The following is an 18,416-nucleotide window of genomic DNA, read 5'->3' as shown; positions in this document are numbered from 1 at the left end:
GAAACTTAAACATAAACGAAAAATTTGCATTGGCAACTAACTGAAATAAATACATTTAAAGGGACAGTTCCCCAAAAATGAAAATTCTGTCATCATTTACTCCCCCTCAAGTTCCCCCCCAAACCTGTATAAATTTCTTTGTTCTGCTGAACACAAAGGAAGATATTTTGTTAGTAACCAAGCAGATCTCGCCCCACATTGACTACCATAGTATTTTTTTTCCCTACTATGGTAGTCAATGGGGGGTGAGATCTGCTTGGTTACAAACATTCTTCCAAATATCTTCCTTTGTGTACTGCAGAACAAAGAAATTTATACAGGTTTGGAACAACCAGAGGAAGAGTAAATGATGACAGAATTTTCATTTTTGGGTGACCTATCCCTTTAAGTATAGAAGTACAAAAACTAAAACTGAAATAAAAATAAATGAAAGCTAAATAGAAAAATAAAAACTAGCAAAATGACAAAAATTAACCTAAACTAAAATTAAAACTGAAAATATAAAAATAAAATTTGATTTCTAATAAATACTATAGTAGTGTATAAATATGCTAATGCTAAAATAACACTGGTTCCGTTTCAATGAAACATCAAATTAAAGTTTTAAAATGTAAATTTAAAAGCAATATTTTTTATTTAAAAAAACATATATTAAACATATATTCAGATATTACTGAAATTATCTATAAAACCTGTTTGATTAATAAACCACATTTATTTCCTCCTGTTGCATCTTATTAATTTATAAGAACACAAAATACAGATCTAAATAAAAAGTTCCAACAAATATAATATCCAGATTTTCATTTTGTCTACCCCAAACACAGACTATTCCCTCATGCACTAACAAGTACAAGCGTCTGAGAAAATTAAATATTAAAACAATATAAGTGCGATCATTACAAAATTACAGCATCTCTTACTCAAGTAATTATTTATCTGACCTGGACAGAAGCTGCAATTCACAACACGTCACCCGATAGTCTCGAACCATAAATAACCATCATATCTTACAGCATTAATGTTTCAGAGGAGAATCCTTTTCAAATGAGTGCTGAATTTTTAAACATCTACTGGTCTGAAAGAGTCACATCAAGCTCATTCAGGGTGTGTCAAGCTTTACAAACCACTGTCTATCTGTCTGGCTCTCAAACACACACACACACATACACACACACACACACACACAAAGAGAGAGAGTGTGTGTGTTGTCTATTAAGGTGAATGGTCAGTACCACAAGGTCAGAGCTATTGTTTATTGAATATGCCTGTGCCTTTTATCTGCCTACCTATTGTTTACTACATGGGTTAACAAACAAGGAGCTTTAAAATATCAGTTATGTACCTACATAATTTTAATATTTAATAGTAATAGTTACACTTGTTTTAGCAAACTGCACTAATTATGATGAAATAATAAACCTCAGCTACTCTACTGTATGAGACAGTCACTAAGTGAAAGGGTTTAATAATTTGTTTCCCAGGGGTACTGTTACATTTATTCCCCATCTGCCCTGCCGTGCTGCTAAATAATCACATTTTTAGCTGCACAAATCCCTATAAGCACAGAGGTCTGGTGGGTGAGGGTCACAGAGGGGTCAGCAGGGTCAGAAATAGTGTTGTTTGGGGGTGCTAGATCCAAAATTGTTTTTAGCATTGCTTTAGGGCATGAATAAAACAATACAAATGTTTGATCCATTATTTTTATTTATTTATTTGTTTATTTGTGTGTGTGTGTGTGTGTGTGTGTGTGTGTGTGTGTGTGTGTGTGTGAGTGTAATGGAAAACACTGGATGCTTGCATTATGTTTTGAAAAACGATGTAATAAACATCCAAGGGAGACCCATCTACTAACAAAACAACAGCATCATAATACAAAGAGAAAGACAATATTGTAGAGTTAAGCGTTTTTCTTCCCTACAGAAGTCTGTTAGGAAGAAACAGATCTGAAAGAACTGGAATTTATTAAGGGTTAATTCACCAAAAATGAAAATTCTGTCATTTATTACTCACCCTCGTGTTGTTCCACATCCATAAGACCTTCATTCATCCTTGGAACACAAATTAAAGGGTTAGTTCATCCAAAAATGAAAATTCTGTCATTCATTACTCACCCTCATGTAGTCCTACACCCGTAAGACCTTCGTTCATCTTCAGAACACAAATTAAGATATTTTTGATGAAATCCGATGGCTCAGTGAGGCCAGCAAGATAATTTACACTTTCAGATGCCCAGAAAGGTACTAAAAACATCTTTAAAACAGTTCATGTGACTACAGTGGTTCAACCTTAATATTATAAAGCAACGAGAATACTTTTTGTGCCCCAAAAAACAAAATAACTTTTCAACAATATCTAGTGATGGCCGATTTTAAAACACTGCTTCGAAGCTTTACGAATCTTTTGTTCCGAATCAGTGATTCGGATCGCATATCAAACTGCCAAAGTTACGTAAACTATTGAAATTTCGAAACACTTATGACGTAACGAAGCCTCATTTACTGAAATCACGTGACTTTGGCGCTCCGAACCACTGATTCGAAACAAAAGATTTGTAAAGCTTTGAAGCTTCATGAAGCAGTATTTTGAAATCGCCCATCACTAGATATTGTTGAATAAAGTCGTTATTTTTTTTTTTTTTTGGCGCACAAAAAGTATTCTCGTCGCTTCATAACATTAAGGTTAAACCACTATAGTCATATGAACTGTATTAAATATGTCTTTAGTAGCTTTCTGGGCATTGAAAGTGTTAATTATCTTGCTAGCAATGTAGGCCTCACTGAGCTATTGGATTTCATCAAAAATATCTTAATTTGTGTTCCGAAGATGAACAAAGGTCTTACGGGTGTGGAACGACATGAGGGTGAGTAATTAATGACAGAATTTTCATTTTTGGGTGAACTAACCCTTTAAGATCTTTTTGATGACGTCTGAGAGGTTTCCATCTCTCCATAGAGATCCAATGCAACTACCACTCCAAGGTCCAGAAAGGTAGGAAAAAGACATCATTAAAGTACTCCATGTGACTCCAGTGGCTAAAACTCAATTTTATGAAGCAACGTGAGTGCTTTGTTTGTGCAAAAAAAAGTTAGATTTGATTTAGATTGTTACAAACTGCCAAAATTCAAAATACAAAATGAGTTGCCATGGGAATATTCTGGATATTTGCATACGCTCTATATGACTGTCAGTTTATAGGTCAGGTTGACTACTGTCATGGCAAAAGCACACTACAAGTATATTACACTGAATAAGATATACAGTTTAAACATGTTAGTACATTTGCATTTTGTTTCCTGTCAGCTGTGCATAAGAATCAACAATCAGCCTTAAATAAATTCTTCGTTGATTTTGTGATCGCTGTCTAAGTAGATTTATGCTGCAATAAAATTCACATATTTTTGTTTGACACATATGCCACTGCAGATGCTGAATATGTGCAATGCCCATTTCATTTTTATTTTCTACAACAAATTTACAGCAAAAGACTTTCAGACTAAAAAATAGTTACCCACCATGCTGGACTATGACCAGCTCTAGGACATCTAATCTCTTGCAGTTTTCTAAACAAATGGAGAGCATAAAATATTCATCAGAAGAAGGGCCTACTTTATTTCAAGTGTGTGAAATAGCCCTGTTGATAACACCAGTTAAACACACACACACACACACACACACACACACACACACACATGGCTGGTACCTTTTCACTTGATGTCCTAACCCTAACTGAACAGACAATGTAATAGGATCTTCACACACGTGTACACAGACACACACATACACACAAAATAGTTTGAGACACACACACCTGCTTACTCTCCATGCACAAGCACCTAACACAATCATACCGGCACTTATCCTACTTGTAAGAGCTTGCACATAGTTCATACCAGAGCAAATTGTGTGTCTAGAGTTCCGCCTTCCTGTCTAAAATGACAGATTGTACGTATGTACAAACATGTAGACAGATTACATTAGCGTTTTAGACTTATTGAGAAGACAATTACCATGTGACGTCAATCCAGTGAGCCCCAACCACTGACCCTCAAAACACGTTGGTCAATGCGACAGCAATTAGTGAGTTTAGAAAGTTCAATGTCACAAAAACCATAAGCACATAAATGGACAATATTTCATCTGCAAAAACAGTTTTTAAAAAAAAAAAAACATTTCAGTTTGTCACACATAATGGGCAACCTGTGCCACTGTGTTGTTATTAGAACTCGATTTTTGTTGTTAGTATTAGCTTGTATTGCTAAAGATTTCTGTGGCTGTTAGATTGTTGATATGTGGTTCCTAAAGTGCTCTGAGTGGTTATTAGCATGTTGCTGTGTGGCTGCTAACATTTCCATTTACGCATTTAGCAGACACTTTTATTCAAAGCAACTGCTAAAGTGTTTTGAGAGGTTGTTAGCATGTTGCTGTGTGGCTGCTAGCATTTCCATTTATGCATTTAGCTGACACTTTTATTCAAAGCAACTGCTAAAGTGTTTTGAGTGGTTGTTAGCATGTTGTTAGCGTGTATGTTATTGTGGGTGCATCTCAATAAGATCCCCAGGTCGTGAATCAGTATATCGTGTACACAAAATGCCGCCTGGTTTTCACAGTGCATTGCGGGACTTTTTAGGGAGCAAACGTTTCAGTATATCAGAAGGATTTTGGGATTGAGGCAGCCCGACTACTGAAATAGGGAGCAGATTGAGGTGTTCTGAGTACTTGTTAGCTATGTAGTTGCTATAAGGTATTCTGAGTGGTTATTAGTGCATTCCTAAGCAGTTGCTGCTAGGGTGTTGGTTGGTTACTAGTGATTGCTTTACTAGCCTTCTTTCTTTTTTGTTTTTTTGCCAGGACATCACCATTGAATCATCTTTAAGATGTAACCATTTTTGTTTGTTCCAACACAAGATGCATATGAGAGTTCTGAGGCAGCTGCCTCTCATCCAACCTCTGCAAGAGCTGCATGCATTTTAATATCATGACCTAAATCACCCATACAGACAGATGGAAATGAATGTTTCAGTGACCTACAGACTGTATCTGCCAAACATAATTAAATGAATGAATCATCGCATTTGCCCTCCCATGAACTTACAACTGCTTCTGAGTTTGTGGATGTTTCTGAAATGCATTCAATTCACAACGCCTACAGCATCAATTTGAAATGGATGTAAAACTGTAAAACAGAACAATACTAAAAGAAAAGTTTGCATCAAAACATAAGTTTACAACAAAAATATATAGAAATACAGACACTATTGTTTCAATATAAAGCTTATATTATATACATATAATTGGGTCAACTACTGGAATTTATGTCCCACAGTGGCTCATTTGTATTACTACTTTCAGATTTCAACATTTTTTTAAGCTTAAAATTTCCAATTTTTTCACGTAGTTACACGTTACTACATATACGTACTATAGTAATAACAGTAAATTATGCATAATTATAAGTAACTAACCCTAAACCAAACCCTAACCATAACTCTATAGCAAGTACAAGTAGTTGATTATTATTACTCAGTACTTTAAGTAAGTAGAATGTAACTATGTCACCTTAAAATAAAGCATAACCCTTTTTTCAATGCCTTCACTTTTTTATTTTTTTATTTAACAAGTTATCGCTTCAGAAGGCCTTTATTAACCCTCAGAGCCGTGTGGAGTATGTTTATAATAGATGGATGCACTTTCTTGAGCTTCATACTCGTTGGTCCCACTCACTGCCATTATAAAGCTTAGATGCGCCAGGATATTTATTAATATAACTCCAATTGTGTTCATCAGAAAGAAGAAAGGATGGCTTAAGGGTGAGTAAAGCTTGGGGTAATTTTTATTTTAAAGTGAACTAATCCTTTAAGTATATCTTTAGTTGGACCTTGTGGATAACTAAAGTGCATTATGTACAAAATGAGTTGTTCCAATTTAGCAGACTTTAAGAATATTAATTTAGTATACCAAAAGTACAATGGCAGGATATTTATATCAAGTACATAAATATGTAAATGTATTTGTAGTTTTCATGGGTGGTTGCAGGCAAACAGACGAAGATGAAGAATAGATTTCCAACACAAAGTTTTAATAACAATTATCCAAATAACAGGTAAACAGGATGAGCAACACTACTTGTAAGAGTGATCAAACACTGAATGAAAGGAAAGTGCAACTTAAATAGGTACTCAAACAAGGTAATTAATGACACACAGCTGATACAAACAAACTCATAATGACAGAAGCTATGACACCCAAGGAGTGGTGAGAAAATGAACAAAGGGAGACAGAAACTAGTGAATGCAAACTAAGTCCATGATAACTAAACAAACTGAACATAACTGTGACAGTAGTATACTTAGCATGAAATAAATGTATTTTAAATACATTTTGTATATTTATTTTTCACTAGGGATGTTTTAATCATATATTGTATGTCTAAATCATATATTTTTGTGGCGTCATGTCCATCACAACCAACAATAAAATAAATATAATAAAATTACCCTGTGATACATTTATATTCACTATTGAAATTAAATAAATTAGTGAAAAGTGTGAAATGTGTTTCAAAGGAATTTAATTTCTGAAATTCTACAGGCCAAAAGTGTAGATGAAGGAAAACCCAGTTACTTTAACCATACCCCTAAAAGAAAACTTTTAGAACAGAAAATATTAGTCAGAATTAGGTAACTTCAGTTTTGTCCCCAACGTAGGATATATCTAAGTAGATCTTTTGTTTCTGTTACTAAATTACGTGTCCTCACCCACCCCGTCTCACACACACACACACACACACACACACACACACACAGATGTCAAAGTGTGACAATAGGTGTTGTAAAGGCCATGACTTCTATTTTTAACAATCAGTGGAAAACGTAATCCATGAGAAAGCCCACAGGCTGTTTCTATCCAGCTGAAAGCTTTTCTACTAAAAACGAGCCAAAACAGAGACTAACAGATTGATCTTAGATAGATTCGGTACTGATCACGCAGAAACCACATTCAGCATAATACATGAGGTTTTGTAACAAGATAAAATGGAAAAAGAGGGAGAGGTTCAGTTAAACTGTGGTTCTATCTATTTCCATGCCACGCTATGCAAATAGTCCAGAGTCAAGTAAGTGCTCCGCTTTCTTAAAGGGACAGCTCACCCAAAAAAAGTCTGTCATCATTTACTCACCCTCATTTCATTCGAAACATTTTCATTTCTGTATGTATATGCACAAATTAGATGTGAAACCTCAGGAGGGGAAGATTTTCAGTGAATAATGACATCAATACAATTCAGTGTACAGCTTTAGATGATTTAAAGGGTTAGTTCACCCAAAAATGAAAATTCTGTCATTAATTACTCACCCTCATGTCGTTCCACACACGTAAGACCTTCGTTAATCTTCGGAACACAAATTAAGATTTTTTTGATAAAATCCGATGGCTCAGTGAGGCCTCCATTGACAGCAAGTTAATTTAGACTTTCAAACGCCCAGAAAGGTACTAAAAACATGTTTAAAATAGTTCATGTGACTACAATGGTTCAACCTTAATGTTATGAAGCGACAAGTATACTTTTTGTGCACCAAAAAAACCCCAAAATAACGACTTTATTCAAACAATCTAGTGATGGACGATTACAAAACACTGCTTCATGAAGCTTCAAAGCTTTACGAATCTTTTGTTTCGAATCAGTGGTTTGGAGCGTGTATCAAACTGCCAAAGTCACGTGAACCACTGAAATTTCGAAACACTTACACTTACTGAAATCACATGACTTTGGCAGTTTGAGATCGTTTGATACATGCTCCGAACCACTGATTTGAAACAAAAGATTTGTAAAGCTTCGAAGCTTCATGAAGCAGTGTTTTGAAATCGCCCTTCACCAGATATTGTTAAATAAAGTCGTTATTTTGTTTTTTTTGGCGCACAAAAAGTATTCTCGTCGCTTTATAATATTAAGGTTGAACCACTGTAGTCACATGAACTGTTTTAAATATATCTTAAGTACCTTTCTGGGCATTTAAAAGTGTAAATTAACTTGCTGTCAATGCAGGCCTGACTGAGCCATCAGATTTTATCAAAAATATCTTAATTTGTGTTCTGAAGATGAGCAAAATGTCTTACGGGTGTGGAACGACATGAGGGTGAGTAATTAATGACAGAATTTTCATTTTTGGGTGAACTAACCCTTTAAAACTCAGTATGGGCTTTAAATTTATTTGACCTTTAAAATTAAAGTGAATGGGGACTTTGTCCAGCTCCCAAACAGCCAGAGTGAAATTAAATGGAAAAGGGTTGAGCTAGCTTGTTAGTTACTCATTACTCTTTTACCAGTCAAACCGCTCTCTTTTTCTCTCCCTCTATCTGTTTTCCTCTATTCAATCTTCCATTTTATTGTCCTTAGTGCATACGCTAGTGCACTGTTCATTAGTCTCTCTAACACTCCCACTTTGGACTTTTTTATCCTTTCCCTTGTTCTTGTCAGTGAATTAGTGCTGTGAACTGCAAAAAAAAAAAAAAAAAAAAAAAAGACAAAGAGATTGAGACCTGAGAGATAAAAGAAAGAAAAATGACCTTCGTCCTTTCAGTTCACTCAGCCCCCTGCAGGACATGACATCACTACTGTGTAGTTTTGATCATCTAAGGGTGAGATGAAAAGACCTGGTTTACGCACACACACAGGAATGCATCAGTTGGTCATCCTTTCATCTCAGCCAATAACTGGTATCTCTTTCATGACACACGCCAGAGTTGGGGTCTAAAGCTCATCCCTTATGATCAAGACGCAAAGGAACAGTTTTACTTTCCACCGAAAGCTTCCATCAAATCCTCCCTTATTTATTTATAAAGAATAGAGAGCTAAAACAAAAAAGAAAATCTCGTCATCATTTACTAACCTTCATGTTGTTCCAAACCTGTATGAATTTCCTTCCCACAGTTACCAAAGATATGAAAAATTATATTTCAGCCACAGAAACTTTGCATTTGCTCACAAAACTTGTGATAATATGAGGTGGGAGGAAAAAAACCCTCTTTTTTAGTGCTTTTGCGAGCGAAATTAAAGTTTCTTGAGAGAACATGAAAGTAATAATTTTTCCTTCCATCTCTTTTTTTTTTTTTCCATCACCATGTCCCTCTAGGAACTCTGTATATTCTTATTATTTGCATTCTGCTCTGTTTCACAGACAGTGCACAACATACAGTGGATATAAAAAGTCTATACACCCCTGTGAAAACAGCTTGGTTTTGTGATGTAAAAACTGAAACAAAGATAAATCATATCAGAACTTTTGCCCCTTTAATATAAAGCTACTGCATAAAACCTATGCAGTGCCACTGAAAAACAAATGACACATTTCAGAGAAAAAAAGATTTTACATAGCTGAGCCATATTGCTGTGATTTCAGCTTCCACGTTAACAGTGCTGCCTCTGATTGGTGGATCTATTTTCAGCATTATGTAGTGGGTAGTGTAATACTCACCTAACACTCAAAATAATTAATTGGTTTGAGTAGGACAAACTTAAATTAAACAAACTAGTTCTGTCAAATTAACTTTTATGAGTATTTAGCACTTTCTTTTTCTTTTGAGTTCACAGAACTGTTATATTTTAAGTAAACTAAACTGTTTCATTATTTTGAGTTTTATGAACTCATTTCTTTTCATTTAGACAAACTTAAGTTTAATTGAAACTGGGCTGGGATTTCTATTCCCCGGAATGCTTTGCCCATGGTACTCGAAAGGAAGAGTAAATGTTAAAATTAAGTGTTATATAATGTTTTTTGTGCAAGATTAATGTTAAGTAGGAGATTTAGTACTGATTAATGTTTTGTTATGCTAATTTAGAAGGGTTTCTGTTAATGTGGGTTTTGGAGACTTACCATTATGGTGACAAGTGGTGCATGCGGCTTGCTTTGAGAACAGGTATATTAAATGTTTATATTTCTGCACTCATTCAGCAAGTGCTTTGCCATGCTTTTGCTAACATGCTAGCAAATTAGCAAGTTAGCATTTTCTGAACTAGCTTGTTATATGTAGCTAAGTTTCCACTAATAAAAATGTTTATATTTGAGATTACATGATAATTTTAAGTTAAATGTATGAATTAGTTTACTAAAATATTTCAATTTAATAACAATTAAAATACATGAGTACAAAATAAAAATCTACCAGTTCTGCTTACTTAAACTTTGAATTTCATAACTTAAAAAATTTGATATAACCGATTGCCTCAATTTTTTGAGTTTTGCCAACTTATTCAGGTTTACAGTACTGTAGTACTGGGTATTAAACTTTTAACTTTTTAACTTAAACTTTTTTTTTTTTTTTAAATGAATGAATTTATGTCTTACACAGAAGAATTAACTAGAGCTCATGCCAGGATGTCTTGAAAGGTTTATTCGTTCTCTTTAAAAATCTTACTTTGTTAGTTCTGGAACCCTACTGTTGCACTCAATTGTCTTCAATATCAAGAGCACAGGAATAAAACTGAAGATCTGAAATGTCACGGAAACTTTTACTCAATATCTCTAATATACAATCATAAACATCACACACAGTCTCTAGAGGAGGTTTCACTGGAAGTCTTGCTGTCACATAATTAATGATTCATCTTCCTGACTATCATTCAGAAGTGAATTATTGATGAATATAGTCTGTGTGTGTGAAATGACCAAAGACTTGAGTCTAAATATAGCTCTTCTTTAATTGATGAAATTAACAGGTCAGTGGAATTGTGTTCAGATTTGCTGTGTTCCTTAAATATTGACAAACCAGTAGGAATTCTAACACTTCTTTAAGAATTTATAGAGTTTTTTTTTGTCATTTTAGAGACTCTAGACTCTTTAGTTCAGAAAAAGAAGAAGAAAAAAACACAACACAAAAGGAAGTTTCCACCTATGTTACCCAGAAGAATTCCCATAAAAATCACAGCATGAATCTGTCTCCTCCTTTCATCTACTGCTATTTCTGTGACATGCTGTCTTTTCTCAGTTTGTAAAAACAAGCAAAAATTGTGTTTATAGAAAATCACTTACAAAGGAAGACTATGGGGCAATGCATTCCAGAAAGTTTAAAAGCAGAAATGTAAAGCTTGTATTTTTGGTTAAGGAATTATATTAAATACATCCATACAAACGGTTTTGGAATGACCTGGAATGAGTAAGTGATGATACATTTCATTTTTGTGTGAACTTTAGCTTTAGCGCCATTTTCTAGTATGCTAATGTGTATTGTATGGTTAAAGGGATAGTTCACCTAAAAATGAATATTCTGTAATCATTTACTCACCCTCAATTTGTTCCAAACCTGTATGAATTTCTTTCTTCTGCTGAAGATATTTTAAAGAATGTCGGTAACAGTTGATGGGCACCATTGACTTCAAATAGTATTTTTTTTTTTTCATACTACAGAAGTCAATTGGGCCCATCAACTGTTTGGTTACCCATATTCTTTAAAATATCTTCTTTTGTGTTCAACAGAAGATAGAAATTCATACAGGTTTGGAACAACTTGAGGGTGAGTAAATGATGACAGAATTTTCATTTTTGGGTGAACTATCCCTTTAAGTTACTGTGTTTACTACCTTTACATGGTCTTGACGGAAGTTAAATGATTAAATAACTTTGCACAGGTAAGTTTAACAAGTAATTCTATCACACTATTTTTGTGTTACCATATACTATGTTTAAGTCTTGTGACTACTGACTCTACTTGCAAAACACTGTATTTTAATGTTTATCTCAAATACAAAATCTGGCCCCCAGATTTCCTTTTGAAGCACATTACTGAAAACACAATTTTAGATTATAAGATAAGGAAAGACTCAATTATTTTCTGTGACAGCACAGATACTGATGATAGAACATAACCCGAAACATTTATTTAGGTACATTATGTACATAGAGCATAAAACAATGTGCAATATAAACAGATCATAAACAAACTTGACACAGTGTTCCTTGCACTTCCTGTGACTGAGTGAGTCAATGCAGAAAACAACTGTATGAAGAACTGTGTACCATTTGCATCTAAAACCTTAAATCTAAAAAGTCTTTTTGTCACACATAGAACAATGATGATAACAGTGTAAAACTTGTCATAGTAATGAATTTGTACTATAAATAAAGTAACATTCCTCTGATATATCTTTCAAATGTGCTCAAAGATAGCTGAGTGTGTAGTGTCCATCAGTCCTCTTTCAACAGGGAGTGGCTGCTGGATTGGAAAAGCTATTTGTTTTGTACCTTTTCCTGTTGATAAAGCCTCAACCCCATCCTACATGCTTTGTCTTCCTCTCCTTATGCCCTCCACTGCAGAAAAAATAGAGATGTGCTGTTAACCACTATCTGGGCCAGCGATGAGTAGTTGCTATGAGTAGTTGCCAGGGTGTCTGTGTGTTCTGGGTAGATACCAGTGTCATACTGGGTTGGCATAACCATTGTCACTGGGTGGCATAACCATTGTCAGGGTTAATAAATGCGTTGTTGGGTTAATAAATGGTCACCTGGGTGTTCTGGGTGGTTTCTTGGTTTTACTATGCAGTTGTTCAGATATCATAAGTAGTAGCCAGGGTGTTGTTAGGGTGTTCTGAGTGGATGCCAGGGAATATATGGTTGCCTGTGTGTTCTGGATGGTTTCTAGGGTGTTATTTGAGGTTGCCAGGGTGTTGCTTGTTCTGAGAGTTTGCTGGGGTAATATATGGCCAAGTGTTCTGTGTTGTTTCCTGGTGAGTTGTCAGGGTTATACAGTTACCTGGATGTACCGGGTGGTTTCTGGGTTTTACGATTCAGATGTTAGAGTGTTAAGAGTTGTTTCCAGGGGTAGCTAGGGTGTTCTGTGTGGTTTATAGGACGTTACTATGCAGTTGTTCGAGTGTTATGAGTAGTTGCTAAGGTGTTGTTAGGGTGTTCTTGGTGGATGCCAGGGTAATATAAGGTTGCTCAAGTGCTTTGGGTAGTTTCTGTGGTATTACTGGTGGCTGTCAGGGTGTTCTGGGTGGTTTATAGGGTGTTACTGGAGGTTGCCAGGGTGTTGCTAGGGTGTTCTGGGTGGATGTCAGGGTAATATATGGTTATCTGAGTATTCTGGGTGGTTTGTAGGGTCTTACAGGTGGTTGGCACAGTGTTGCTAGGGTGTTCTGGGTGGTTGCCAGGATAATATACAGTTGCCCAAGTGTTCCTGGTCGTTTCTAGGGTGCTGCTATGGGTTGTCAGGGCTAGCTGAATGTTTTACGATGCAGTTGTTAGGGTGTTATTGGTGCCTGCCAATTTGTTGCTATGCAGTTGCTGGGGTGTTTCTAGGGTGTCCCACATGGTTGCTAAGGTAATAGTAACAGAAAAGTAATCTGAACACCTCAGCTCAACAAATCGCACAGTATAAACAATAGAAACACTTATGTGCATATGTAAAGCATGGCACATTGTAACTCAGAGACTTGGTGTTTATCTGAAATATAAATACACCCTGTATACACTACACTAACAGCTGCTTATTCATGGAGGTATGAAAATTTAAACCACTTGGCAGTGTGAAATGACACCATGCTAATGTGCATATCCATAATTCATTACCTCAATCCATTTTGCAGTGAACTTGTGTGTGTGTGAGAGAGAGAGAGAGAGAGAAAGAGAGAGAGAGAGAGAGGGAGAGAGAGAGCACTGGATAGCAAAACTACACACTGTAAAGTAGTTGTCTCTCTGTTTTTCACAGATGACTTACAAACAACTTTGACCTATTAGTGTGTTAATCATAAGATGCTGGTGTCATGCATACATTGATGTCTTCTGCTGACAGCACAATTTACTCTGTTTTTCTCTCTTGTGAACATTAGTGGTTCTTAACGATTCTAATAAATACTTTTGCATTTATCTGCACAGATGTATTAACACTGTGTGTGTGAAACTGAAACCACAAATTGTGGCTGGCAGAGTTTATATTGTCACATTACTCCTGTGAACTTGTTGCTGCGCTCCTTACAAAAAAAAGTGCTTTGCCGTTGTGATACCGATACCTCGATAGTATCAGATGATAATACGATGGTAATCCAGTATAAAGCAAGACACTCAATGATTAACATATTTATGTACCAATATATTTACACGATACTCCAAGGTACTTGAAACAATACAATTATATAAACACAGTACAAAAAATGTCATGGTACGGCCTATTGGTAGAGAAATGTAGGCTACACTTTCTGAGCAGGTTCTGTCCTTTCTTTGTTTTGTTTTGTTAATTTGGAGATATCATAATAATAAGTTGTCTGAAACAAAAACATTTAAATCAACTAATACAGGGAGAGAAAAAAAATCGGAGATTTTCTCTTACCCAGTGGAGGACCTATATTACTTAATAGGAAGCAGCTGTTATAGTCTGTCCACTGGTTTCAGTTTTCAACATGAACAATAAGATGGCCTATGCTTTGGTTTCAGTTGAACAGTCCGTCAAAAACTTCCCCGTTGAGCAAAATCCGAAAAACATGAAACCAGTGTCCTCTGCTGGTCAACGTCTGACTCACCTACCTGACCAAACTCACACCCTCGATTAGAAAATAATACGGCGATACTTTATCTTCTCGAATGGACTATATACATGTTCATTGTCTTACTCGAGTTCGGCTTCTGTAGGAATTAGATCCACCTGAAAGCTATCTCAAGACTGTTGGACGGGTGAGGAGTGTGCTCTGCTCATATATACACACATTCAGTTATGCATATCTGATACTACTCAATGACCTGAGAAATACAGCTACTTCAAAAAAAAAAAAAAAAAAAAAAAAAAGATCCCTCAACATTGAATCACGCAGGAAATACTGGGTATGACTACTCCTAGCTGTGGTTTACCAGTTTTAAATATTATTTTCTTGTGCATATTCCCAGTTTCAGTGGTCATGATTGTCAGTGCGAGTTATTTTAAATGTTGTGTTAGTAGTCTTTCATCAAATTATGTATATAAGATTACTATTCAAAAGTTTCGGGTCCTTTTTTTTGGTAAGGTTTTTTTCTGTTTGTTTCTTTAATACTTTTATTTAGCATTGACCCATTAATTTGATCAAAAGTGACAGTAATGACATTCATGTTACAAAAGACTTCTATTTCAAATAAATGTTTTCTATTTATCAGAAAATCACAAAATAATGTATCATGGATTTCACAAAAATATTAAGTAGCACAATCATTTTCAACATTAACAATAACAGGAAATACGCCTTGAGCACCGAATCATCATATTAAAACAGTAGCTCCTCACTGCAGAACACGAGATCCAGGGTCCAGATCCGGGTAGGTTTAGGGATCAGGGGTTGGAGACGGGTAGGTTTAAGGATATGTAAAGTGGGAGGAGTTTGATCTGGATCCAACCTTGCCCCATGGATCTCGTATTCTGCAGTGAGGGCCATCTCTATTAAAATAATTTCTCAAGGATCATGTGACACTGAAGACTAGAGTAATGACTGCTGAAAATTCATTTTCACGATCCAATCAATTCCCAAAAGTTTTATAAACATGATATCTGAAGTCACACAGAGACAAAAACATTTGTTTTAATTTATTTATGATTATAAAGCTACAATTTACAGAATGTTCCAAACAGCAGAACTGGTGAAAGGTGGTGAGGGAACACAGATAGGAAGAGAGGATTATTTCTCCCCGGCTTTTGGGGGGACCCACTCGTGGATCTTCTTGCGAGTGGTTGAATAGGGCACGTAGCAGTTTGATGTGCCACTGAGGTTTAACTGATGAACCTTGGCCAGAAACTTCTTGGGTTCTGGAGGGTGAGTGGTGGGAGGGTCATCCGTCATGCAGTGCAGCCAACGGTGCCTGAGAACAACATTTATATTCCCGTTAATTCCCATGGAAAGTTTCCAGCTTTGAAAATTGCCGGAATTTTGCAACCCTACTCTTAACACCACAACGCTTCTTAATTAATACATTTTTTCACAAGAATAATTGTTTAAGGCAAAAGTAGGTTCTTTAAAGTGCTCTATAAACCAATACTTACATAATCTTAAAGGTGGGGTAAGCCATTTTTCAAAATGCTGCTGGACATTGTTGATATTTGAAATCAACCCAAACAAACCCACCCCTCTCTTCATTGCTCCACCTCCAAAACTGACCCTCCAATCCTAACCACCCTGTTCTGAGTCGGTCTCGAAGCCCGGCCAATCCGCTGCTGGCAGGCGAGTGAACTAACAATGACGCTAAACACCGCATTCTCTAGCGGTCGTCAGTGTGCAGTGGTTTACCTGCACAACTCTCACTAGCTGGCCACTGTTACACACGCAATGCGAGAGTGGATGTCTGTTTATCACAGTTGACGCACAAAAAAAATAATGCTTCACGAAAAATAAAGCTCAGATGATGAATGAACAACAAGGAAGCACAAAAAATGAAAGTACAGTACACAAGAGTAAATACAAATAAGAGTTCATTGTTAGCCGCCAACAGCACAGCAGCTCCAGACAATCAAACCCAGTGTTACTCACGTGTGAAGCAGAATCAAAGCAGTCTCCGCGTCTGTTTTCAGGCCTTTCTGCTTAGCTCTCTCCAGAGCTGGAAAGCTTTTCTAATATTAACGCTGGTCCTAAAGTGCTTGCCCAGTCATAAACCTTTATTCCAGTGATATTCTTTTGAGCTTTTTTATATCGTCTCTTTCTGTTTTTCTTCAAATCTCCCTCATGCTCGTTGTCTCCTTGACCGTCATATGCTGATTGGTTACACGTTTGTCATTGGTGTCGGCCCGAATAACTTCCAAACAGTGTTTTTGAAAAATGACTTACCCCATCTTTAAGTGCAAAAACTGCATATTACAGGGCAAAAGGAAGAAACTAAAGGTGATGATAAACGGGGAAACTTTTTGAGCAATGTTGCTTGGGCACTTTCCCATTGAGAATGGAAAACAAATTTCTATCTGGATACTTTAGATTGAAATTTGTTGCCCATTCTTAATAGGAAAGTGCCCTAGCAACATCGCTCGGCAACATTTCTCAAAAAGTTGCCCTGTGGATCATCACCTTGAGCCCATTAAAAGTAACACCATGTCAAATACATCTGTATATATTACCATTCAGCAGGGACCATGCTGCCATCAACGTCCCACAAAGTCTTCTTGCCGTTCATCTCTGTGGTGTAAATCACCCAGCGGTGACGGCCTGGAAGTCACAAATTGAAAAATACATACTCAGAAGACATAAACACTGTGAATTTGTGTACAGACAGCTAAGTATGTAAATTCATACCAAAAAAGTATTTGTTGTCCTCATAGTATTTGTTGCCATATTTGTCAATACCCACCAAGGCTCCTGTCTTGATATCATTCACCCTGAGAAAGACATTTGTTTATTAAATCAATTATTAATATATTAAGCGTAGTTTATTATAATAATTGTAAGTGTATTATAATATATACATATTAAAGGTGCAATATGTAAGAATTTTGCAGTTAAAAAAAAAAAAAAAAACACTAGGCCAGTGTTATATATTTTGTTCACTTGAGTACTTAGAATATCCCAAATGTTTCCAACTATTTGTAAATCTTGAGAAAATTGCAATTTTAACCAAGGCTCCGGGATGTGTGAGGAGTCGCCTGTCAATTGCGTCATACCCGCGTTACCCTCGGTTTCCCGTTTTATTTTGTCATCAAGCTACGCCTTTGTTTTGAATAGGCCTCTAGCGACCTCTAGGGGACATAAAACGTTACATATTGCACCTTTAATAACAAATTCCCTGCAAAAAGTAGTATGGCAGCAGCAGCATACATTACACTACAGGTCCAACAAAAACGGTATAGTCTCGCCTCCTAAATATTAATACTAATAAATAAACGATACAAATAAAATTATGACATCATGTCCCCTCTTATTAGTTCTATTTTGTATGACGATCTTAACTTGTTTCTATCTACATGTTGACAAAGGTCTCCGTGTTTAAAGAACTGTTTCACTGTAAACTGATATGCCAAGTAAAACTATTACTCCGGTAAACAGACATTCAGTGGTTCGCAGTGATATGTGTGACTGTACAGTCACTATCAAAGAGGTCATTGCTTTAGATTCATTGTCTTACAGCTTTACACACTTCATTTCACACCCCTGTTTACCTCTAAAGCTACAAAACAATTAAATTTGAGTGATTCACCTGAATAGCTGCAGCAGGAAGCCTTTAACACCGCCATGACCGGTGAGTTGACCCACGGCCCGCCGCACTAAATTCGTGTACTCCGCCATAGCTGACGGACTCTAAACGCTGACGGACGGTCACGCAACTTTACAGTTCCCCCTGCACACGATCACGCAGTTTGGGTTCCGCCAACAATCTCTCAACTTTGGTTTGAACAGATAATGTTGTTGTCTCTGGGTGACGTGCACTTGAAAAAGAAAAAAAAGGCAGTTTATTAAGAAATATTCAAGGTGTTTCAATAATAGTAAT

At 36.2% G+C, this 18,416-nt stretch overlaps 1 protein-coding gene across 1 annotated transcript; it reads right to left on the bottom strand.

Annotated features, from left to right (window-relative positions):
* Positions 1-15,523: 15,523 nt before the first annotated feature.
* Positions 15,524-18,299, bottom strand: ndufa12 (NADH:ubiquinone oxidoreductase subunit A12). The gene is made up of 4 exons (XM_051890045.1): positions 18,126-18,299; positions 17,228-17,310; positions 17,053-17,140; positions 15,524-15,809 (listed from the first exon to the last, which is right to left on the bottom strand). Exons 1-4 carry the CDS (start codon positions 18,212-18,214, stop codon positions 15,629-15,631), a joined length of 441 nt encoding a protein of 146 aa, XP_051746005.1. The 5' UTR covers positions 18,215-18,299; the 3' UTR covers positions 15,524-15,628.
* Positions 18,300-18,416: the final 117 nt, after the last annotated feature.

The sequence above is a fragment of the Ctenopharyngodon idella genome, chromosome 4, assembly GCF_019924925.1.
Source record: "Ctenopharyngodon idella isolate HZGC_01 chromosome 4, HZGC01, whole genome shotgun sequence".
NCBI classification, from domain to species: Eukaryota; Metazoa; Chordata; class Actinopteri; order Cypriniformes; family Xenocyprididae; genus Ctenopharyngodon; species Ctenopharyngodon idella.
This window is presented reverse-complemented; position numbering and strand designations above follow the sequence as displayed.